The 26192-nt window shown below is 41.6% G+C and overlaps 1 protein-coding gene across 4 annotated transcripts in view; it reads left to right on the top strand.

The window, feature by feature from the left end:
* The window catches only part of CACNA2D3 (calcium voltage-gated channel auxiliary subunit alpha2delta 3), a 948786-nt gene that overhangs the window by 646930 nt on the left and 275664 nt on the right, over positions 1-26192 (top strand). For all 4 annotated transcript variants that reach the window (XM_073010036.1, XM_073010035.1, XM_073010037.1 and 1 more), the window contains one exon: positions 3964-4097. In XM_073010036.1, the coding sequence (XP_072866137.1) occupies positions 3964-4097 (134 nt within the window). The remainder of the gene's footprint in view (positions 1-3963; positions 4098-26192) is intronic.

Genomic DNA, 26192 nt, shown 5'->3' with positions numbered 1-26192 from the left:
GAATGTTCCCGCCTTACTAATGACTCCTGCATACCTGCCCTCCCTGTTCTGGGAATACTGCTCTCAACAAGGTGGGGACTTTTGAATCATTTCATGGAGCTGATATTCCAGTTAGAGAGAACACAATAAGCAAGTGAGAATCCAATGATGGATGAGTCCTCTGAAGGAACTGATGCAGGGTGAAGGGAGAGGAAGTGACTTCAGACAGGAATGTCAGGGAGGGCCTCTCTGAGCTGATCCCTGAGTGACAAAAAGGAACCAAACATGGAAAATGGGATAAAGGGTGTCCCAGCGGAGGGCAGCAAGTGCACAGGCCCTGAGCGGGGGAACATGGTTGGCATGTGAGAGGCGGGGAAAGGAGGCCAGCAAGCCTGAACAGTGAGCAAGAGGGAGACAGCAGGGATGAGGTCACCCAGGTAGGTGGAGCCAATTCAGGGAGGGTCTTGGAGGTCAGGATAAGACATCTGGATTTTATTTTAACTCTAAATAGAAGCTATTGTAGGATTTCAACCAGGAAGATGATGATCTGCTGCAACCTTTTATACAATCTCTGATGGCTATGAGGAGGTTAGACAAGGAGGAGAGGGATTTGTGGGGAGACTCTTGTGGACTCTGGGTGAGAGATTATGGCATCTTGGAGTAGTGAAGCAGTGGAGATTGGGAAGTGAGTTTAGATCTATCTTAGAGATAGGATCAGAGGAACATGCTGGTGGATTACATATGGGGTGGGGTGAGGAAAGGATGGATATTGAGGATAATTATGTTTTGGCCTCTCTGGGCAGTGGTGCCATTTTCTGAGATGAGAATGACCAACTGGGAGAGGAATGGATTTGGGAAGGGAAGTCAGGAGTTGGCTTTGGATGAGTTCGGCCTGAGAATCCTGCTAGTTATCCCTGTAGAGGTGTCGGGTATACAGTTGACCATGGGTCTGTCACTCTGGAGACAGAAGTCAGCTTTCTGTAATCTTTCAGAACCTTGGCTGTGATAAGCAAGACCAAGTGGGGATGATTTCTCAGCCCTGTCCTTTTCCAAATGTATGATTGTTTTTCCCCAACTCCTTCTCTATGCTAATGACCTGTCCCTCCTACCCTCCTCCTTAAATTCATCTTTCTTCCCTTGGCACTGTTTTGGAAAACCCAAGTCAGGGAGCTTTACTGCTGGCTTTGAGGATTAGATGTGAATACAGACAACCAAGAAGAACTCCTACAAGATGCTGTCTGGGCCCAGGAGCACAGGCGCCTAAACAGAATTATTTGACACTGCAAAGTGCTCATCCCTGTATCCTAAAGGTCCAGAGCTATTGAGCTATGTCCCCCTCCTTCAACATGGTAGCACCCCTCTTAGCTTATCCTCTGTGTCAAGACCCTTTATGTAGAGCCCAAGATTTGCCTACTAAAGAAGAGGTGAAATATTTTCTTTCTTGTCAAACGCTGAGTGCAGCCTCCATGCTTGGAGAGATGATAACTATGGGTGTGGTGTGTTCCCTGTCCTCTGGCAAACCTTTTTAAAACCTGTCCTTTCCAACCATGCCTCTAAGAGGAACCACGTAGGAGCATTGCTAGAGCAGCATCCTAAATGGGTCTCCCTAACTATGGTGCCTGATGGCTGAGAGAGGTGAACATAGGCCCTGCTCCCAGGTCTCAAACTAGGACAGAAACTCACAGCCTATTCCTTTGGGGCCCTGTTTCCCCTGGGATTGGAAGGGCTCTGGCCCAGGCCAGGAGGGTGGGGCAGGCAGGAGTGACAATGCATGCTAATTAGCACTATGCAGAGCTGTCATCAGGAACCCAGAAGCCACATGGTCCCAACCTGGTTTGGGGTCGGCACACCAAATTCAAACCAGCTGGCCTTTGTTTAGAAATCCTCTGGGTGCGTCCCGACCCTTTCTGGACAACAGAAAGGCTGGTATTTCCTTATCCTGAGCCCTATTTTAGTCACTAAGAGATTCTATAAACTCTGGAGCTAGTGCTGAGATGGAGCTGGCCTCAGAGGCACACATACTCTCTTTAATTTGTTTGACAAGTAGAAGCTGGTATGAGCCTACGATCCTTATTTACAGGCACGGGGAAGAAACAAGAATCTGTGTCCATCCCCTGCTTGAAATCCTTCCCTGACTGTCTACAGGATAAAGTCTAAACTCTTTCCCAAGTTCTGTGTGACAGTCTTCCTGCCCATTTCTGTCATCTTATGTCATCCTGTCTCTACACTCGCTCTACCAACTCCTTAACTCCAGCCATTCTGAGCTATTTTTAGCTCCTAGAAGGGGCCTGATTCTCCTTTGATTCTGGGTCCTTATTTATACTCCTTGTTTTGCTGGACACTATCTTTAATCCCTCTTCCTTTGGCTAACTGCTCCTCATCCTTCAGGTTCTAGCTACACTGACCCTTGCTCAGGGTAATCACATTTGATTGGCTGTACCTGTTGTATGTTTTAGCTTAACGTTGAATGTACCATTTTGTAATTGTTTACTCAGAACTGCCAGGCCCCAGGGGGGCAGGGGTCTTGCTCACCTTGTTAATCGCTGCTTCTTCAATGCTAAACACCAAGAAAATCTTCAATCAATGTGTGAATGAAGGGCTCGCTCCAAGGGATCCAGGCCTGTGTTCAATTCACTCTTTCCCTTTTAACATCTCCTAACCCATAGCAAAGCTGATGTGACCCTGAACTCTTCATCAGTGCAGGAACATAGCAGTGCCCTTGAACTCAAGATCAAAATGGTGTCCCCAATCATAAGACAACAGCATATTGAGAATGTTTCTGTTGCTTAGAAATCATGTCTACCTGGCCGGGCGCGGTGGCTCACGCCTGTAATCCCAGCACTTTGGGAGGCCGAGGCGGGCAGATCACGAGGTAAGGAGATTGAGACTGTCCTAGCTAGCATGGTGAAACCCCGTCTCTACTAAAAATACAAAACATTAGCCAAGCGTGGTGACGGACGCCTGTAGTCCCAGCTACTCGGGAGGCTGAGACAGAAGAATGGCGTGAACCCGGGAGGCAGAGCTTGCAGTGAACCGAGATCGTGCCACTGCACTCCAGCCTGGGTGAGAGAGCAAGACTCCATCTCAAAAAAAAAAAAAAAAAAAAGAAAAGAAATCATGTCTACCCAACATATATAAAAGGCAGCGCTGGGGACCACATCATGATATGAGCTGAAATTTCAGCCTCAAACATACAAAGGGCAAAATTCAGTAGAAGTAAAAGGGACAAATTAAGAGACTTACAAACCTGGACTCATCATCTGTATTTGCTACTTGATGCCTGAGAGAGCATAGGCAAAAAACGTATCTCCATCTGTATCAGTCATCTGATCTTTAAAATGGGCACAGTCATCTGCACTTAAACGTGTTGTCACAAAGAAAAGGGACAACATTGATCAAGTGTTTAGCAAATTTCACGGTACTTAGCACTCAAAAATTAATCATAACTATTGTTATATTAATAAAAATGAAATAGCCTTTAATTTTTGTGGTTCCTAGTTTTTCCCTTGGAAATAGACTCACAAAAGTGAAAAAATAAGGTTACAAAATGTCATGTAGAAAGGACTCTCATTTCTGCCAAGGAATACACACACACACACACACACACACACAGTGTGTGTAAACATATACTCTGTGTGTGTGTATACATACATGTATATATGAGGGAGGGTGGTGTGCATATAAAGTCTGGGAGGATATTCTCCAAAGAATTAATAGGAACTTCCTCTGAGAGATGAGTTTGTGGTTGATTTTAATTTTATTATATTTGCTTGACTGTATTTTCTAACATGACCTTACTACTCATAAAGTAGGTGATGGGGGAGAGGAACTAACATTGAAAAGAAAAATGGGGGAGAGGAGCTAACACTGAAAAGAAAAAAGAAAGAAACTAGCTAGAGGGCAAGAAGGCGTGACATATGCATATTCCCAGTTGCAGGTCTTTCGGTCTGTGACTAAATTTGGCCCTCCCTTGGGTTTTGGCAGGATTTTTTACTCAAATCTCCACCTTGGCTGATGTGCAGGAGAATGTCATGGAATACCTTCACGTGCTCAGCCGGCCCAAAGTCATCGACCAGGAGCATGATGTGGTGTGGACCGAAGCTTACATCGACAGCACTGTAAGTCCACAGGGCCCCAGGAAAGAGGCTGAGCTTTACCCCCATCCCTAAATTGTGTTAATTCCAGAAAATAGCAACTGTATCACTCGTATTTTTGGGGTTCAGTGGCACTTTTCTTGATTGATTGTATAGTGTTGATCACCTTGACAAGCAAAGTTGGTGAATAATCATAATGTACTAGAAAGTATGACATACACTTCAGAAAGGTAGCTGGTCTGTGCAAAAGAAATCACGTTTTGCTTGTGTCTTTTCTAGTTACTTCTATGCTGCTTTTTCACATGTGTTCAAATTCTGTCAGTGTAGCAATGATTACAAGCATTCTTAGATTCTGTCCTCACCATATGTGAGCCCTAGTCCTGGCAATGAATCTTTGTGTCTCTACTGGGAATGTAACCAAAGCTCAGCTCTAATAATGAATTGGGGCCACCATGGAGGCTGCAGTTGCATTTTCTTCCCATGCACAAGTGAGAATATGCTTGAATGGTGGTTCAGTAGGCACTCGATTGTTGTTTGAACTCTGGCCATGGGCCCATTCTAAAGCCGAATTCTAAGCAGCAGATTCTGATGCCGAATTAGCTGAAAAGGAGGAGCTTTGCCAGTCATCAAGCAATGCCTCAATGGCCAGGTTTCTTATGTAATCTCAGGGTGATTTTTCATAGTGATAATGAGTCTGATGGGAGTGGTGTTTTTCATGTATTGATTGTAAATGTTCTTACAGGGCCTCTCTCCAGTCATTTTTGTTGGGATTAACATCACATTAATCACTGTAACCCAGACACAGCTGTCCTCCAGAGTGATCTCGATGGCTGTCATGGGTCAGCTTTTTTCTCCCTGGGCTCTCTCATTCCTGCTGCACTTCTGGCAGCTGCAGGCAAACTCAGGGCAGGAAAAGCATGTGGGAACTCATTTCAGGGGACACCATGACACAGGCCAGGCCACAACAGCCTGTCCCGTCTGAGTTTTAAAGTATGCAATGCAGCCCTGGAAATATGAATGTATCTCCTTGTCAAAAAGGGAGATTCCTTCCCCAGGAAAAGTCATCTTGAATAAAGATGGATGTTGATCTGAAAAGCCTTCTCCGATGCCGGGGAGACTGTGAACTTTTATCAGCTTGAGTCTGTCCCCAGTTTGGTTTTAAATCATGGAAACAAAATAAGCTGCCCCATTTATGTTGGCACCGTATTAACAATAGCAACCATGGTGATAACTTCATCTCTTCTTATATGTTGTTGGGTAAGGCAGGAAAAATAGGAGTAAGGAGGAGGAGGAGTGTGGCTAGCTAGTATTAAAGTAACCAAATCACTCAGTGGTTTTGTGTACTACAAACCCCAAAGAGCCAGTTTGATCAGTCATTTTGTTTGTTTCATCAATTTAAAAAATATATAAGACACATTTTCTATAATTAAAACGTGGTAGTAGCACCTGGATAGACAGATCAGTAGAGTAGAAGGTCCAACAAAATCAACTACATATGGGGATATAGTATATAATAGAGGTGACGTCTCAGATCAGTGGGGCTAAGATGGGCTTTGTAACAGATGCTTTTGGGAAAATCAGATTGCCATTTAGAGAAAAGTAGAATTAGTTCAGTCTTCACATCATACCCCAGGAAGAAATCCAAGTGGATCAGACGTCTAAATTGTAAAACGTGAAACCATTACAAGCACTAGAAGAAAACCTGGGTAAATTCCTTTGTGACCTGGATTCTGGGAAGACTTTCTAATAATGACTGCAAAATCTACAGGCAATAAGGAGAAAGATAAATAAGTTTGACTACTTAAAATAAGAATAACAACAAAAAAATTTTGTAAGCCAAAAACACATCATAAGCAAAGCCAAAAGACAAATGATAAAATAGGAGAAAATATTTGTGACATATAGCACACATGAAGAATTAATAATCTCTAATATATAAATAACTTTTTTAAATTGAGGAGAACCCCCCCAAAATTGCTATAGGAACAAAATGAGCAAAAAAACTGACAATTCACAAAAAAGAATAAAAAATGGCTTTTAAACGTAAGAAAAGATGTACAACTTCATAATAAGGAAAATGCAAATTAAACTATAATGAGATACCATTTCTCACCCATCAGAGTGGCAAAAACTAAAAGCTTAACCATGCACTCTGTTGGTGAGGCTATGGGAAAAGGGACCGTCTTATTCACTGATTGTGGGAATGCAAAATGGGGCAATCTCTTTGGAGGTTAATTTGCATTTACCCTTTGACCCAGCAAACTTCTAAGAATTCAACCCTGTAGATGAACCTCTAACAGCACAAAAATATATATGCACAAATTTGTTCATTGCAGAATAGCTTGTAATTTCAAAATATTGGAAGTTACTTCAATGCCCAAACATAAGAAATTGAATAGACTATGGTACCTACACCTAATGGAGTCAATATTAAAAATAAGAATGAGAATGACTTGCATTAGTTGATAGACAGTGGTTTACAGAATATACTTCTAAGTAAAATGAGCAAAATCACATATAGCATACTACTTTTTGCAAGAATTATATATAGCATACTACCTTTTATATAAGAAATGAAAAAAGAAGATAGATGTGTAATTACTTATTTTACAAAAAAAAAAAAAAAAAAGCAAAAACAAGAAACAGAATAAACCACAAACCAGCAGAACTGGTTACCAACAGAACTATCATTCCCTTCCCAAGCCATCTCCTCTGCACCACCTCCCACATCTTGTTAGCATCCATTGGCAGACCTTTGCCCTACATCTTGTTAGGATGTGGGAGGTGGTGCAGGTCTTGGGGAGAAAATGACACACCTCTGAGTATACCTTTTTGCACAGTTTTGACTTTTGAAAGCATATTAATGTTCTATGTATTCAAAAATTAAACAAGACTGGGGGAAAATTAAAAGTGAATTCAGACAGAAGAAAATGAATCCAATAATATGTCAAGTGAATAAGAAAATTTCTCAGAAAGGGAGGAAAAAAAGCTTTAAAATATAGTAGTACACACAATATTAAATTTTGAACACAATACTTTCACTATCTACCCCTCAATCTAGGGAGGAAAAAAGAACTGCAAATAAATTCTAAACTCCATTTGGTGTCATTTGTGGTAATATGGTTACAGCAATTCTGAATCTATTTTGTGAGTATGGTGGGATTGGGCAAATGTGTAAATGCTGAAGACAGGGGATCTGCCTATGGGATTCGACTTGATTGAAAGATCCCAACTCTGTCCTTTGAAAGGACCTACAAGCAGTGGCACCCAAGTAGCAATGAGCCCATCCAGTACCCAGATTCTGGCTTCTAAAAAACAGTCCCCACTAAGAGGAGCCAGGGTGATTAGAGTGATTGCTTATTCCAGCGCTGCAGCAGGGAAGGTACCAAATAGTAATAATGATGATGACTGTAATAATAATAAGCCTGGCATATTTTGTGCCAGAAACTAAGGAAGTGCTCAAAACAATAATGTGGTCATGTCAAAAGGACACAGGATCAGCATGAAGAGGCTCTCATTGGTCAAATCTGGGACAATTTGAGCCTCAAAATAAGGAATGACAATAATGGCTTGTAACTTGTTGAATAGAACAGAAATCCACGTGTCCTTATGGATAATAAATAACTAAACAAATCCCAAACAGATGAACCAGATAGGTAAGTAAGTGGGTGAGAAGGGTCCAGTGTATAATGGAGTGCTGACTGGTAAATGAGGAGGGAGTGACGGAGTTGGAAAATCACTATTTTGCAACCATTTTGGTAAAGACCAGTTAGGGCAAAGGTCTTGTCAGTGGATGCTAAATCTAGGGGGAAAGTTTGATGATGAGCAGGGTAGTTTTATGATCTCAAAATGCTTCCCTAGACTTTTCATTAGTCATGAGGGGGAAAAAGTAGCACCTGAACAGTGGGATACTATGTATACTGTCTTAGTATACTATATATTGGATGAATCTCAGCAACATCTTGAGTGGGCCCTCAAAATTAGCATCACCAATGAGAAGCAGATGGACATTGTGTGCCTGCAGAGAAAGACACATCACACTCGTGTATTGTTTTGACCAGGGACACATAACCTGACGCTCACGGCAGATATAAGCTCATGAAGCAGATATAGCTTTGCATTAATATGATGTCTTGCTTTAGGTAATGTTCATCACTTAAATCAGTCGTTATATTAGATTTGCTAATTACATAGGAAGTTAGAGGGAGAACCCATTGCTACTCAAGCTTTTGCACTAAAGCACTTTTGTGACCACAGAGCCAAAGTAGATGGTCTGGGGCAGATCTGGGCATGTAGTTATGGAGGAAAGTCTCTGAAGTCTTTTGCTTTATCTTAAACATTTGCATAAAATTTACATTCTGTGCCATAGTCATTCTTATTTACTTTAAAATAAAATAGTATTTCAAGTGGCCCATTATTAAGTAAACTTTGTATGCCAAGATGACAAAGTTCATTTATTCTACTTCTTAAAGAACTCTTTGAGGTTCATAAAACTAAACCCACAGAATCAGGTTATCCCTAAAATGATAACCAACATTGTTGCTATGCTTCCCAAGGTTCTGTTGCTGTATCTTTGCAAATTGCCCTGATAAATAGATCTCCCGGTAGAATGTTCTAAGGGTTCCTTCTCCTCTTCGTGGTGTTGAGCAACCTGTCAGGGCAGGAAGGACACTGGGGAGTCTGTCTTCCTCTTTCTTAGGTCTGCTGGGTGAAGAGAAGGCAGCTGCTGCTTCAACAGGTACGTCTTACCAGGAAGCAGCAGTTTCTTCCAGCTCTTCATCTGGACCTGGATTCTGCCAGGACACAAGCAAACAACAACCAAAAAAACCCCATCATTTATATGGGATCAAAATATGATTCACATGATGAACTCGTCTGCAGAGTCTAAATTCTGAGATGCTCATCAACTTTGGAACCACCCAGAAGATCAAAGGGGAGATGAGCAATTTTGAATTCATGACTGTCCTGACACATCCAGGACAGTTCCAAGCCAGCATTACGCTAAGGTGACCCAGCTTGCAGTAATGAAAGAGACTAGACTCCAGGAGCACTTGGCATTAGGGCTGGTGATTGACTTCGTTTTAGTAACCTGATGTTTTGTTGGTATTGGTAGCTCTGGAATTTTTTTTTTTTTAAATTTAAGCATAGTTATCATCTATCTTAGTTTATTTACTAAGGGCACTGAATTTAGATTAGAACAACATCCCAGGTTTGAGTTGCATGCCTTCTCCATATTCGCCCTGTGACTTTCAGCCAGTTACTTAGCCTCTTTAAGTCTAGTTTTCCTCATTTCTAAGATAAGAATACGACCTGCCTTCCAGGGTTCACTCTAAGGATTAAATGTCTATGCATGGTGTGAATGCAATAAATACTATTTATTGTCATTTCCCAATTTTAGAAAACCTAGTGTGAGTGTATTTCCCGGGCTGAGGGAAGTTTTAAAAAATACTGGATTCTCCTTTCTTTGAGCTGGGTCTCACATAGTAACTACAACATGATTGATACCATATTCATAATAGAACTTGGTAGTTAAGTCTGATGAGTATCTTGGAAAACATTGTTTGTTTAAAGATACTCTTTAATTCTTTGGAATTCATTTGGCTGTAATTATGTGCTGTGAGCCAGGCACTAATGTCTGGGGATTGGTGCCTGGGTCAGTGTCCCCAGAAAACACTGGGATTGTGCTGCACTAGCCAGGCAGAAGCTTTCACCCCAGCACCCTTACTGAGGAGAGCCCTTGCTGAATTACACAAGGAAAGGGAAATATGGTAGCAGCCCTCTTCACGCTTCGCCCATTTGCCCCAAAAATACTTGCTGTCGACAGTTGTGGCTGCAGCGGGTAACCTGAGATAACTTTGCCATGAAGTATCTCACTTTTATTATTATTTTTCTATAAATATTCTATAAGGAGAATGATGTCTTTTGTGTCCCAAAACATTCTGTTTTTAGTAGTGGTATTCACGTTTACAAAATATAGTAATTCTTGATTGCTAAAAATGTCAAATCCTAGAGAATGTTGCATTCCTACACGCGATGTTAACATCATTCTCGAACAGTTGTTGGCCGAAGATTCATTTGATGAATCTGATTTTTCCAAAATAAGCGATTCTGATGATTCAGACAATTCTGATGTTAGTTCTGTTTTAGAAATAATTCCAAGAACAGTTTTTATATTTTATTTTCACATTGAAAATCAGTCAGATTTGCCTCAACCTCAAAAACCGTGTTTATGCAAAATTAAATTAGTGCTGGCAGCGAGCTACACTTTTTTTTTTTTTCCTCTAAATGGGAAAAGGGTTAATTGGCCACAGCTTAAACTGGCTCAGTGTCAGTTAAGCACCCTTGGCAATGCAACCATTTGTGCGTGTCACCCACAGCACCCTGGACATGTGATCAGGAAGGCCATTCTGGTGCACGAAGCATATGTCTGTTCCCCATGCCTGAGTTGCAAAAGCTTACTTGAAGTCAGTTGTCTTCATTCCCAAACCTATTGATGCCAGTGGTAATTTTATCATAATTGTATAAATGAATTAAATATTATTTAAACTAACACATTTTAAGTATGAAAAGAAAGTCATTGCTTCTATGAATCTGTAAATGAATGCCTTGGAAAGACTCTAAAGAAAGTTGCAAAAAAATTACCACTGTGTTGAATATGGGCAAAGCAACCATAAAAAACTAAGGAGGAAAAAAAAAAAATCTTCCCTGCATTCAGAGAAAATTGATACTTAATTTTTCTTTCTTTCTTTCTATAGGGTAATTTTCCTTGATTTGTTTGTGTCATCCTTGGTTGATGTGGTAGATCTGAGGGCTGGGTTAGTGTCTGCTTTTTGTCTTATTGTCTCTTAGTGGCCTCGTGCAGCTGTGTACTCCAAGAAGGAGAACAGATCTTTCCACAGAGAGGGGCCACTAACTGGTGTGTGAGCAGTTGTGATTTCCAGCTAGAAACAACCAACACACTCCCATTATGTGGGTCAGCATCGCCTGTATGGCTCTGCTAGTTCTCTACTGCCCTTTAACAAATCAGCACAGACTCAGTGGCTTTAAACAACACAAGCGTATCATCTCCAGGTTGCCATGGATCAAAAGTCTCAGCACAAGTTAGGTGGATCCTCAGCTCAGGCACTCACAAGGCTGCAAGGAAGTGTTGGCTGCACTGCAGTTCTCATCTGCAACTCAGGGGCCTCCTCCAAGCTCATTCAGCTTGTTGGCAGAATTCAGTTCTGTGCCCTTATAGGACTGAGTTCCCATTTTCTTGCTTGCTGTCAGCTGGGGACCACTCCCAGCTCCCAGAGGCCACCCAAAGTTCCTTGCCACATGGCCCCTGTAGGCTGTCACACAATGCTGTTTGTTTTCCTCCAGCCCAGCAAAAATACATCTCTCCGATGCTTCACCTTCCCTTAAAAGCTTCTTCCATTAAGTCAGGCTGACTCAGGATCATTTATTTTTTAATTAACTCCAAGTCAATTGATTACTAATCTAATTATATCAGGGATATCCCATCAGCTCACACTCAAGGAAAGGGAATTTGATGGGGCATGTACTTGGGGCAGAAATCTTGGGGGCTATTTTTGAATCTTGCCTACCCCAATAGCCTCTGTCTATGCGCTCTGGTCTGAGAGGGAAAGATAATGCCGGAAGGATATGCAACCGTACGTATCTCCTGCAAACTGTCAAGAGAAGGTTTTAGGATAGCTATGTCCATTCTTCATCATAACGTTTCTACTTAGCACTGATGTTTCCCAGAGGAGCCTGGTTCTCTTTGTTATATTGCAGTCTGAAAGGAGCTATGATTCCTTTAGGAATCAGAAGACCTGTGACCCTGCTGATGTATATTATTTCTACTAAATACTAAGGAAGTAGGTAAGTGTTTGTTGATTATCTAGTACGTTTGGACACTTGTACCCAAAAGATGGCTTAATGTGGTCTGACTCTTCTTTCTCTGTAATTATCTGGGTAGTTAAGGAAAAGGAATTCCTCTTTGCTTGACTCATCAGTTTTTGTGGCTGAAAACCCAGCAACAAAAAATATAATTATAAAACTGATTTAATGCTTAAATAAATAGCTTAAAAATGACCCATGAGTATGGTGCTTTCCCTATTATACATTGATTCATAGTTTAGGTTCTGGACAAGTTCAAGATAAAAGTTTAACTGTGAACAGAAGCTGAGTTTGGGTTCTTGCACATGAGAGCCAGCCATTGCATTTAACCAATTCTAGAATCAGAAACTGACAAAACTTCCTTTCAGGGCCCATTCTCCCTGCTTGTTGCTACCAGTCTGATTAAATATTCTGTTTCCTGCTTGGCTGTTCTGTTCAATTTGTTTTCCTGGTGAAACCCAAATAAATGACTTAATGTTAACAACATTAATTATGTTTAATCTAATAAGATCTCATGTATTAATTGACAAAACAGCAAACACCAGAATTCTGAAATTCATAGGCCTCTCATCTGAATACAAGTCATGCATAGTCATTATCTCTTAGGTGCAGAGCAAAAAGTCATTAACAATGGAATTTGTTCCATTTTAAAAGCAAATGACTTGTGCTTTGGAGTTGGGTCTTAATCAGCTTGGGAATGCTATTCAACTTGCTGTGCAGGGTAGAACCAGTATCAAATCAAGGAAGCATCAGCATTCCTGATCAGCCCCTCCAGGGGAGTTTACACAGACCACAGTGACACGCAGAAGGGAAGCAAAGAAATGTTTTAGAAACAGTGGGACTGTGACCATTTAAAATAATGAGAATTCATTATCAAGCCCTCTTGCCCCTCCCATTTGCTGATAATGCAATTCAGTAGGCAATCTGTAGGAACTTTTCAAACCAATTTAGTTGCATTTGCAAATTGGACCTGTATCCCTCCTCCTCACCCCCCACTAAGTTCAACTTGGAGAAAACACTTTGCATTTGATAAATAGCACATTTGTTTCAGTTTCCCATCTAGGAATGGCACCTAGGCCATTTAGGAGTCGTTTGGGTGATTACTTTAAGCTCTTACTCTTACTGCCTAGAAGCAATTAAACAGGGTCAAAGCCAGACTAAGGATGTTGTTGGGCTTGGAAATGGAATTTACAGTATTTTTCCAAGACACTGCTGCATATCAAAGAAGTTCAAATCGTCAAAACAAAGAGACACATGTAAAGAGAAACATAAACCATCCTGCTGGGTTGTGGAACAGAGAATGCCATCTGCATTACATGGCAAGGAGGAAACTGATTATGTTGGGACCTCTATTTCATAGCAGATGGGTTCATTAAATTTAATAGCCTCCAGAGCCTTTAGAAACCGTGTTAAAAACATGTGGAGCATGCTGTGACACTTCACTTCTGGCCCCACAGTCATTATAACTCTGGCACAGACTATAAATATTACGGTACTTTATTTCCATTGAAACAGATTACTATTATGAGTATTTTTTCCAGGAGATGTTAAAAATATGAGTGTATTCCTGATTTTTGGTACCACTTATATCCATCCAAATATTTTCCTCTTCCATTTGATTCTAGAGTTTTCTATTAAGCAAATTTTTTTTCTGAGCTCAACCATGTTTTTTGAGTTGGTATTATAAAACTATGAATTGATGATATAAAAATATTATCTTCAGAAAAGATGTCGTAACACTCCATATGTATGACTGTCAACTAGTAGAAAAGCTTAGGGCTAAAAATGAAAATGATTTCTAGATTTCAGGTGTTTATTGTTGTTTCTACTTTTATGGATTAATGATATGCATCTGTCTGTAATGAAAGAACAGCCGATATCCTCTGCCATATACAAATGGATAAGAGCATCTAGCCTGAATAATCATACAGCATGATAGATTATTCAGCACTCTTTGTTTACAAGTCACAGCTTCCAGTGCAAAGTGGCAGTGGTCAAAAAGGCAATTTGAGCTGGGCGCGGTGGCTCAAGCCTGTAATCCCAGCACTTTGGGAGGCCGAGACGGGCGGATCATGAGGTCAGGAGATTGAGACCATCCTGGCTAACATGGTGAAACCCCGTCTCTACTAAAAAAATACAAAAACTAGCCGGGCGAGGTGGTGGGTGCCTGTAGTCCCAGCTACTCGGGAGGCTGAGGCAGGAGAATGGCGTGAACCCGGGAGGCGGAGCTTGCAGTGAGCTGAGATCCGGCCACTGCACTCCAGCCTGGGCGACAGAGCAAGACTCTGTCTCAAAAAAAAAAAAAAAAAAAAAAAAATGCAATTTGATGATTCTTGGAACCAGGATGTCTATGCAGTTCTGTCTTGAGGCGTGACTAGATTCAGGGGTTGTATTGGTTTCATCTCACATTGCTATTAATATAAATAAGTACCCAAGACTGAGACTGGGTAATTTATAAAGAAAAGAGGTTTAATTGACTCAGGTTCCAGAAAGCATAGCTTATATAGAAAGCATGGCTGAGGAGGCCTCAGGAGACTTACAGTCATGGCGGAAGGCAAAGGGAAAGCAGACACGTCCTACATGGCTGGAGCAGAGGAAGAGAGAGAGTGGGGAGGTGCTACACACTTTTAAACAACCAGATCTCGTGAGCACTCACTCACTGTCAGGAGAACAGCAAGGGGGGATGTCAGTCACCTCCCAGCAGGCCCCTTCTCCAACATTGGGGGTTACAATTTGACACAAGATTTGGGCGGGTACATAGACCAAAGCCGTATTATTTTGACTTGCTCTTTGACTCTTTTTTTTTTTTTTTTTTTTTTTTTTAGTGGAGTCTCACTGTCACCCAAGCTGGAGTGCAGTGGCACAATCTTGGCTCACTGCAACCTCTGCCTCCTGGGTTCAAGTGATTCTCCTGCCTCAGCCTCCTGAGTAGCTGGAATTGCAGGCGCCTGCCACCACACCTGGCTAACTTTTTGTATTTTTGGTAGAGACAGGGTTTCACCATATTGGCCAGGCTGGTCTCGAACTCCTGACCTTGTGATCTGCCCGCCTCAGCCTCCCAAAGTGCTGGGATTACAGGTGTGAGCCACTGCTCCTGGCCACTGTTCCTAGATTCTTATGGCTTAATTCCCAGACAGGATTGCTCTACATGGTGCCAAAAATGGCTCTACTGTTTTTGGTATCTAACATAATGTTAACTTTCATTACGTTTATAACCCTTAATTTGTTTGCCTTTCAGCATTTATATTGAGCTTATGATAGATAGGCCTGTTTGAGTCACAGCCAAACATTGAGAGATAAGACGGACCTTTGACTTAATGGCCTGAATCTCACGGAGTGAGGAGAAATCAATCCAAAAGGAAACTGATCCTGGGAAGACTGAGAAGTACCAGAGTCCTGCACAGAACTTGTTGGTAGAATCTGAAACCAATCCATGTCTAAGATCGTGTACCATATTAGCAGGGTATTAATTATGATACCATATTGTTAAGCTATAGAGCCCTTTAGTTAAATGTCTTTGTGGACCCTTTCATATAAAGCACATAGAAGCAGAGGTCCTCTGGTAGGCATTGGGAAATGCAGACAGGAAGCCCAGTTGCTTGGCCACATCCAAGGGAGGCTGTGAAGCATTGTTTTCATCTTTCCTGGCACTGCAGAGCCTAGGTAGTATTCTAAGTAATCAGGTGTCAACCTCTGAGAATAGTAGTATAGGATTCTCTGCTGTGGATTCTCTGTTGTACCCTTAAGTTTACAACAGAGTGCTGGGTTGAGTCCAGTTAGGAAAGATGGCTGTGGGAATTGGGAGGTTGTGTCTGTATTCAGAGATCAAATTGAGGAAGTTATTATAGTAATATGACTATATTATCATATTTTGGCCTTATTGTTCTTCATCATTTCTGATGATCAAACACTGGCTCATTGTACTTCTGTCACCTCTTAGAAAGCATTGGCTCTAGGCAAGAGAACCCACTCAAGCTGGGAGAAATTTACTGGATGGCCCAGGGTCAGCCCCAGGAGGGACAAGGACCATCAAGAGCAAGAAGCCACCAAGAGCAAATGACTACTCTTTTTGTTCTTTCTTCCTTCTTCCTTTGTGCTTTCTTCATGTCCCTCCTACCTGCCGCCCCCAAATCATGGGTGAAACACGGTCTCCTGGTCTCCTCCAAGTCCTGACTTTACATAATGCCCCAGTTCAAATCCAATAGGGAAGAAATCAGTGTGTGTATCTGTATCTGAGTTTACATTTCTTAGCGAATTATATACACAACTCACTCTAGCCCTTGGTTCTATTGAGGTCAGATGTCCATCATTTATGCAATCAGTTATGGCCCAGAAGGCCAAGGGATAGAAACAGATCAGCCAGGGCTATGGATAACATTTTCTAAGAAGGAGGTCTGGAGGCTGGCTGCAGTGGCTTATACCTGTAATTCCAGCATTTAGAGAGGCTTAGGCAGGAGAATTGCTTGAGCCTAGGAGTTGGAGATGAGCCTGGGCAACATAGTGAGACACCCCATTGCTACAAAAAATAAATTGAGGAAATCAATCAGGCACAGTGGAATGTGCCTGTGGTCCCAGCTTACTTGGAAGGCTGAGGTGGGAGGATCACTTGAGACCCGGAGATCAAGGCTGCAGTGAGCCATGACTGCACTGCTGCACTCTAGCCTGGGCAACAGAGTGAGACCCTCTCTCCAATTTAAAAACAAAACAAAACAGCAACCAAACAAAAACAAAACAAAATAGTAACAACAACAAAAGAGGCCTGGATAGGAGGAAATGCCTAGAGTCTGAAGAAGTTGGCATTTCTAGACCTCTGTCTTTCTGTCTGAGGTTTCTGTAAGTTACAGCCTAGCTGGGCTCTGATCCTAACTCCCGGGAGTCGGTCTTTCCTGTTCTCTGAGCCCCAGGCTCACATCCTCCTTTCAGCCCCAGTGGACCCAAGTGTCCCCGCAGCCTCCCCCTGACCCCACATCCTGGAGGATGCTGCCCTTCCTCCATACACTATCCCTGCTGTGTGGGTGGTGGGAAGCCCCCTCCCTTGTGCCTTCTGAGAGCTAAGGAAGATATTTTGGCCAACACAACCAAATTTGTACTGCTTTTCCTCCACTTCGTGGCCCAGATATTTGGGTAACTTAAGTTCTCAGAGCTGATTCTCATGCTTTGACATGGTTTAGACTAAAATGAACACATTCCTCTTATTACCAGCATGAAGAACAATTAAAATAATCCCAGAGAATCAGCCTGTGGTTTGATATCAGCTGCCAGTTTCTCTTCTGTTACTGTACACAGGATTTTCTCCATGCGGAAGGTTTCATTCTTTCACCTTTACTCCTTAAGAATCAGTGTGCCGAACAAAAACGTATTGTCTGTGAGGCCGTGGCACAAAGACACCATAGGTAAGAACATTTCACCTGACTTGGCCTCTTAGCCTGCTTCTATTTAAAAGTAGCAGAGAATCACTCTTGCCTCCCCTGCCTTCATGACCTTTCACACCCACTTGTGAGTGAGGTGGCCATTGAGGGCTCCTCCTAACCTTACTCTGTTGGTGACACACGCTCTTATTAGATGTACAGAGCGGACATGACTCAGTCTGTCTCTCAGTGCAAGGTCCTTAAGGGAAATTTCTCTCTTGTTCTGAAAAAAGAAAGGAAAAGCAAAGCCAGTAGTTTATTTAGGCAGAAGGAACGTGGTTTTAAATCAATTTTCATTATGTTTAATCTAAAAATCTGGAGCATCAACATCTTTTCTGGTTGATAGAAACAACTATTAAACACTCTTGTCATTGATTTCTCTTCTGAAGTGATCAAATTAAAGGCAGCCCAAGATGAAGCAAGGCTGGAGTACTCATCTTACAGTCTGTTTCTCTGTCCGTCAGCCAACTGTGCAAGGAGCAGTTGTTTCCATGGAAAGATCCTTCCTTTGAGGAACATGGGGTTCAATGGACCCTCATGGTATTCCAATAGCAGGGACCAGTGGGAAACACTGTCCACACACCTTATAAGGGCAGGGACATCTTGAGACCACATTAGATGACTTTTTCTGTCTGCCTCTGGAAAATATTTGAAGACCCAATTTGAAAAGGTTTCATAAATAATTGAGCTATTTTAATTGTCAACTAATAAGTTAGAGAATATAAAGGCTCACTGCTGGCTTAAGTAGGATCACCACTGGTTTAAAACCCTCCAGGGGAGCCTAAATTCAAAGCATTTGAAGCCCTTGATGACCTGACTCCAGTGAATGTCTCAGTCTTCTCTTTCAACATGGCAGAAGACAAAGGGGAAATAGGCACTTCCTACATGGCTGGAGCAGGAGCAAGAGAGAGAGTGGGGAGGTGCTACACATTTTTAAACAATCAGATTTCGTGAGCACTCACTCTCAGGAGAACAGCAAGGGGGGACGTCTGCACCCATGATCCAGTTTCACCTCCCAGTAGGCCCCTTCTCCAACATTGGGGGTTACAACTTGAATGGGGCCTTTCCCCATTCCGTGCCCCCAGCCAGCCTTACCCTACTCACACATTTATAGTCTCTAGAACCAACCCTGTATTCTCTCACACCTAGACCACTGCACCTGCTGTTCTCTCTGCAGGAAGTGGTCTCTTCCTCCCACACCATTCAGAAGCCTCTGGGCTTATCCTTTGGTCTCAGTTTCATCATCTCCTCTGACCTCCTTGGATGAACCTCCAGTCTAGAGTGTGGCATTGATGGCATGTTACCAAAGCATGTAGCACCATCCTAGAACTTCTTGTACTATTATATTAAGAAGTCCAAATTAACTTTTTCCCACTGAACTTTAAATTCCTTGAGGAGAGAGATGGTGTCTGGTTCACTGTCGCATCCTCGGTATATGATGAGACACTTAGTAGGTATATGTATAGAATCAGGTGTATAAATCTCATAGACTCAGAGATCTAAAGGTTGGAGGGCATGTGAAAATATCTACATTTGATAGCTGTTAGATAAGAATGGCATCATCTCCAACATTTCACTCAGCATGTAGCATCCTTGGCATCATCTCCAACATTTCACTCAGCATGTAGCATCCTTGCTCAGGGCCATCTTCATTAGGCATATGATGACTGGATGCATCTTCACCATGGGACTGGGCTTCTCTCTCAGGCACCCAGCACCACCAATCCAACAAAGATTTTGCCACATTCATCAAAAAGGTCTGAATTCATGTGTTCATGGTTTGAGGAGCTAGGATAATGGTCTTCTGACATATCAGCTCTGTCATTATTAAGATAAAATTGATGTTACTTTTGTCCACTGTTATAACAGAAGGGCTTTTTTTTTTTCTTTTTTAGACAGAGTCTCCTTCTGTTGCCCAGGCTGGAGTTCAGTGGCACAATCTCGGCTCACTGCAACCTCCACCTCCCAGGTTCAAGTGATTCTCCTGCCTCAGCCTCCCAAGTAGTTGGGACTACAAGGCATGTGCCACTACACCCAGCTAATTTTTGTATTTTTAGTAAAGATGAGCTTTCACCATGTTCAACAGGCTGGTCTTGAACTCCTCACCTTAGGTGATCCACCCACCTTGTCCTCCCAAAGTGCTGGGATTACAGGTATTAGCCACCACGCCTGGCCCAGAATGGAATTTTTGAACAAGATTTTGGCAAGATCGGAATCAAATCTGGCTGTCGAGTATATAATGGGCATTCAAGAAATCCTTGAAAATAATCCCTTACAGTTGTGCTTTTAATGTGCTTTTTTTCTGTATTTCCCCCAAGTTCTTACCATGGTCAATAATGCCTCACCATTTCTGGCCATTCTCCCTCACTCTCAGAACATCAGCTGTGCTGGTCACTTTTTAGTTGACTGAACAACCCAAACTTTCTTCCTCCCCTGGGCTTTTGAACATTCTTCTCCTTCTGAACGGGAAAGACTGCCCTGCTGCTCTGCTCCTCTACTGGGGAAGAGGCTTTTTCCCATGTTTCTTGTCTCAGCTAAAATGTGTCCATTGCCTTTCCATCTCAGGTCCCCTATAGGTTTTCTTCATAGAAATTATAATCTTCTAGAATTATCTTAATTAGGTGCTTTGAATTTTCCTTCTCTTTAAAAATTCTTGTTTTGTCTATCTCATGAACAGTAACATAAGGACCAGGGCAGTCTATGGTGTGTCTCTATAACCTGATACTGTGCCCAGCACAGAGTAAGTACCCAGGATGAATTCAGAGAGGCTAAGTGGCTTGCTCTCAGTCCTACCACCAGTCTTGACTGTGCACTACAGTTTGTTTCTGCCTGTCTACACTATACTTTTCCTAAAATGGTACAATGAGACCCCAATAATTACAGAAGAAACAATATAAAGAATATTGCTACAACATGGATGGTGGTACTAAGAGTCTAAAATATTGTCTCCAAAATGCATGTGTCATATTTATCTTTCCTTTTGAAAACCTAGCTGAATGATCAAGTTTAGGTCTGAAGCAACTGGTTTTTGTGGATGCCACTTTCATCTAAGCAGCAGTTACCGATTTTGAAGGAAGAACAGGGACATTTGGGGGATGAACAAGATTTCTGCAGTGCTCCTTTTCTGTGCATGTTGCTAAATGCAATATGTTGGGGAGAGGGTTGATTGCTTAAGGCATATTGTTTACACTGTATTACTTGGGTCTGATGGAAAAGTTCCTAACAGTGGTTTTCTTGCTAAAAATATGGTTTATGGGGAAGTGTGGAATGTGATTTTTTGGTGGGACATCATCATGATTTAGGTGGACTCCAGAGAAACTTGATATTGGGAGAGGCCAGGAAAAATATGCAGGTCCATGAAGCTTCTTTAGCATTAGCCCTCAGTTCTTCATCATATTGTCAATGCTCTCTGCTTTTAATTACAATCCTTATTCAAGCCAAGCTAATTGCTCTGGGCCAGACTGGAAAGGAAAATTCCCAGAAAGCCTGATATCTTGATAGAATGGTAGTGAGTTTCCTGAAGAAGATGCTAAGCAATCCTTAATGAATTAGCATTTCAACTTTTGTAACAGTATACTAAAGGAATGGGGGGGTTGGAGTCAGATTTTTGACAGCTGTTTGCCATCATAGCACTTGACAATCTGCTTCTTATTTAGTTTTCTGGTATGTAAAAGCATGAAATTCTCAAGAAGTATTGATCACTGTATGACAATACGTATATAACAAAACTGTATTGTATTGAAAAAACTTTCTTTTAAAAATGATTTTACTATTTGGTTACTAAAATGTGTAGGTCTTTTTATTTAGAAAATGTGGTTTTGTTAAACATAAGTTATTTAAAGGTTAAAATAATCTTAATTTTAACTATTAATGTTATTAAGAACAGATTTGCAAGCAAGTACAACTGAATGCAAACAGGAACAAACTTGGAAAAGAAGATTAGTGACTGGGAATGCAGAGACACAGCAAGGGCTGTGCCTTGGCCACAATACATACATTCACAGAGGCCCTTTGCTATATTAGCAGAGCCAGACATTTTTGTAAGGTCTGGTGATTTCCCCAGACTTCATGGAATCTAGATTAAGTCTGCCAATTTCCCATTTCTCTGGAGATGATAATCCAACATAGCAGTGAATTAGGAACACTCAGAATGTATGGGCTTGATGGTTCTCTTATTAAGCTGGATTGCCCTTCTCTGTCTGTAGGTGGCCAGCAAACAGGAGGGTCTACTCTTTGGCCATCAGTGTTCTAGGGACACTTGCAGAACCAGATGTAAAGTTACCTAGTTCTGTGGATACAAGACATCCACTGAGCTAAAGATTAGTCCCTATGCTGGCCAATAGGATAAGTTTTCATTTCTAGGAAATACAGCTTAAGTCCTTGCAGTGAACAATCCAAGCCAATTAGATAATTTGTACACGTTAAAATATTTTTAGTAGTTATTGGCATCCTCCAACCTTTAGCAGTGAGGCTGTAACAAGTCTCAGGCCAATTCTGCCATCTATGCAGATATTTATTACCAAGTATGCACAAAAGCCAACTGTTTTAAAGCTCAGGGAGGTTCCAGCTCTTTATCCTTTAGGTGTTCTGATGGCCCCTTGCATCAGAGCAAATGCATTCTTTGCAAGAATCAGCTAACATTCTATTTGGAGTCAGGTAACTGAGAGGCCTGAGTCAGTGGCTGAAGGCAAGACTGTTTAAAAATCTGGCCAGGGGCACTATTTCTAAAGATAGAGCTCCCAAAGTACTTATTTGGGTGCTTGCAGAGAAAGGCAAGGTTTCTGCAGCATATTGAACCAATCCACAGAGTGGACATGTCCAATTTTACCAGTAAGAGTTCACTTCTAATATCCGTTGTGGTAATTGAGAAAATTTTTGGTGTTGGTCAGAGATCAATAGTTATAACACATGTAGCCATTTGGTTAAATACTAGCTGGAAGGTATATTCCTAATGAGGTCAATTGACCATTTTTGATATATAGATTAAAATTAGCACTGACATTTTTATCAAAACATCTACACTGAAGTATTCTACAGTAAATTGCATAGCATATAACAATGCTGTATTGTTGACTGTTAAGGCTTCTTTTGTGAAATGGAAAGAATAGTGGTGGTGATCTCATAGAGTTGTGAAGATTTAAAAACATAATATTGTTTAGCACTATGCCTCGCCCATGTTAAGTGCTCAATAAGTGCTAATCATTATTATGTAGAAATTCAGAATAACATGATTACTTACTATTTCATACAGAGTTTTTGTGGAGTGAATTCTTCCTTCCTTTTATTTTAGACTTGCCAAGTTCTGACACTCTGCAAAAGAGAAGGAGAAAGACTGGGCCATGCATATGTTTCCCTTCCCAGCAGAAGGGCATTCAGAGTCGCCTTCACTCTTTGCAGTCAAGACCCCTGCTGTAGGTTGTGTGTCTATCTTGTCCCGCCTACAAGCATCATGCCATGCTTGAGAAAAAGAAATAATTCTACTGAAGCCATCACCTCTCCTTGTCTCAAAAGACTTTATGACTGTATCACTTAGAAATGACTAGAGTAAGAACCAAGAAGCTTGAGAGGAAAGGCTGAGCTGTGCAAACTGATGATGCACTTCAGAAGCATCCTTCCCAATGGTGGAGCAGGGCAGGTGTCATCTGAGTAGCACACCAAGAATAACTGGGGTACTAAGAGCTGCCATTACGGGGCAGGTAAAACACACACCAAACCCTGTGCTAAGAGCTTTTTCATGTGTCAGGTAGACCCTATTATCTCCATTTACTTGATGAGGAAGCTGAGGTTTAGAGAAATTAAAGATTTTGCCTAAGGAAATGGGATAATTCGTGAAACAAATGGAATTCAGCCCTGGGTCTTGTGCCCGGGTGTGAGACTGTATTCTCAGATTCCATGTTACATGCAAGAAGGTCTCCTGCATATGTGTGTGTCCTCTGAGGCTGCTTTAAGGAACTGCCAAAGTCTTTAGAATGCCTAATGGGAGATTAGAAATGTTGTTCCACTTTCCAAAAGTTTGAGTTATATTACCTCTACTGAATTAAAAAAAAACCCATGGTACCCACTTTGAGATATGAGAACACTGGAGCCAGCCGGGCACAGTGGCTCACACCTGTAATCCCAGCACTTTGGGAGGCCAAGGCAGGTGGATCACTTGAGGTCAGGAGTTCAAAACCAGCCTGGCCAACATGAGGAAACCCCGTCTCTGCTAAAAATACAAAAATTAGCCAGGCATGGTGCCGTGTGCCTGTAATCCCAGCTACTCGGGAGGCTGAGGCAGGAGAATCACTTGAACCCAGGAGGTGGAGGTTGCTGTGAGCCAAGATCGCACCACTGCATTCCAGCCTGGGCGACAAATAAATAGACAAATAAAATAAATAAAATAAAAATAAATAATGAAAACACTGGAACCTAACTTGTCCTGAATTATGTTTCCCATAGCCTTGGCAACCCAAGATAGAAAATTTTAAATTTTGCAACACGTATCTCTTACATGGAGAGTTCTCTGTGCTATATTAAATGACAGAAGGAAAACTCAGCTCATCACACTTGTAAAAGAAACCACAGCATTCCTAGGTTTAAATGTTGAGTCATAACAATTCTATTTGATGGGCTTTTAAATATCTTGGAATTTGCATTTTGAATGTGTTATACATCACAAAAGGATTTTGATGGTGTTATCACAGCAAATACTGTAATCACATCCTATAATTTATATAACGCCAACTGCTGTCAGTATGTCAAAAATCACGAAATGCTATTCCTGTTGCACACAACTTCTCTCCTGAAGGAAACTGAGGGTCCTGAATCAAATTCCTGAATCAAAATTCCATTTTTAATGACTTTGTATGGTAAGTGCGTCCACTGTGAAGGGTAGTCCGGCAAGTCAAGCAGTGGGTTAATACGTAGATCAAAGCTTCATATACTTAGTTGAACAAGCCAAGGTGTCCGGAAGGCAGGCCAGGGCAGAGAGACCTCTGAACAGAAGCAAGTTGAGCAGCCTGGGAACCCCTGCATCGCAGAGTGCAGCAGTGATCTGCGGCTCATGCGGGAGGCCTTCCAGGAAGCAGGCCAATTAACCTTGGGGCTAAGAGTTGGTATCTTTTAGAAACCTTGCCTCTGGTCTGAGCTTCTGTACCCAGACTACTCTAGATGGGGGCCGGAAGGAGAAGCCATGACATTGTCAGACTTTTTTTTTTATAACTGAACTCTGTTTTGCTCCCCCCAAATAGTCACTTTGTCTTATTAAAGAAGAGATGATCAAATGTAACCACATTCCTCCATGCACAATTATTTGCAAATGTTCACCTCCAAATCAGTCTTATATTTAAACATAGTACCAAACTTCTGCAGGAAAGGAATTGGGGCCATCACGATGTGAAAGGCATAGGGAGTCCAGTGCAGAGTTGCAATGAAAGAGGGGAAGAACCGAAATGTTCCGTAGAAGAAGATGGGACAAATGAAAAGAGCAAGTTTGCCTCCTGAGAGAAGAGGAAGCAGCAGACTTCGTGAGCATGCAGGGGACCTGACCCCAGATGGGCAGAGTGACAGGATCTTTTCAAGAGCAAGGATAGCTCCTGTTTAATTTCATGCTATTTGCTCTGCTACACTATAAACCTCTGCATCTTACTAAAAGGCCACCACATTTTCACAAAGGCCTCCAAGAGTGGTTTTTGGAGGATATCATGGGAAGTTTTTTGTACCTCTCTACATTCTTGGGAAGGGGGCCAGGGAGTGTGCATTAGGATGGTGAGGTAGTTTAAAACAGAACAAATCTAGCAGGAGCTCAGAACCAGAGTAGCTGCACACCTGTAAACACCATCCTTCCCCTAGGACCCCAGTAGCCACCAACAGAGCCGTGGAGCTTCTTCCTACATGAGATTGGTTGGGATAAGTTACTGTCAGTCCCACCGTTAGAATATCTTGGCTGAAAGATACGTTTCTGCCACATGTTCAATAGGTTATAAAATGCAGTAATTTTAAAAAGGGTCAGAAGATGTCCGTTTTAATTTTTTTTTCTCCCCTACTATGTTACGTAACATCGGCTCCTCAGCTTCTCCAGTTGAAGAATGGGAAGATTGGTCTGCATTAGGAGATCTCAAAAATCTGACATCCAGCCATGTGTGAATTTCAAGCAGTCTGTGATCCCTCCCATCACAACTTGTACATGCGCATGTCTTATTATTTCTTTTTTTTTTTTTTGCATGTGACCCACATACCCAATACTCCTATCAGTGTTTGTCGTGTGAGTGAGTGAGTGCATGAATATATGACTTCAGCTTGCTATCGCTTTTGATATTAGATTTTCAGATTTCCCAACATGGAGATATGGAAGTCATTGTTATTTGAAATAACTCCGTGTTTGTTACTCGTTAATTTTAGTTAGCAACAAAATGAAAGATGAAAACGACCAAATTTTACAATTCCCACATGTTTCAGAGCTTTTCTCTTCTTGTGGGTGTTTCCTGAACACGCATATTTGAGGGAATATTTAGTACTCATAACACATTTGAAGACAATTGCCTTGAGTTTCAGAGCAATTGAATTCTGAAATAGCTCATTTGCGTTAGTGATAGGTCACCAGCTATCCAGATAACAATACAATCTGATTCTGTTGGTGTAAACCACCTTATCAGTCAAAATTAATTGCTTCATAAAATCATTTAAGCCTCCTCATGTATTAACTTAGATCACCATTAGGATTTTTTTAAAAATCTAAATAATGATGTATCTTTCATTTTTCTTAAGAATCTGGACCAGAAGCACGATTGATTTCTTCACATGAAACTGGAAGGTCACTGTTCTAGGGGAGAAAGAAAACTTTTCATCTACC

The sequence above is a fragment of the Chlorocebus sabaeus genome, chromosome 22 (assembly GCF_047675955.1).
Source record: "Chlorocebus sabaeus isolate Y175 chromosome 22, mChlSab1.0.hap1, whole genome shotgun sequence".
Lineage (NCBI taxonomy): Eukaryota > Metazoa > Chordata > Mammalia > Primates > Cercopithecidae > Chlorocebus > Chlorocebus sabaeus.
Note: the sequence above shows the minus strand (reverse complement) of the source record. Positions and strands in the feature narration are given on the sequence as shown.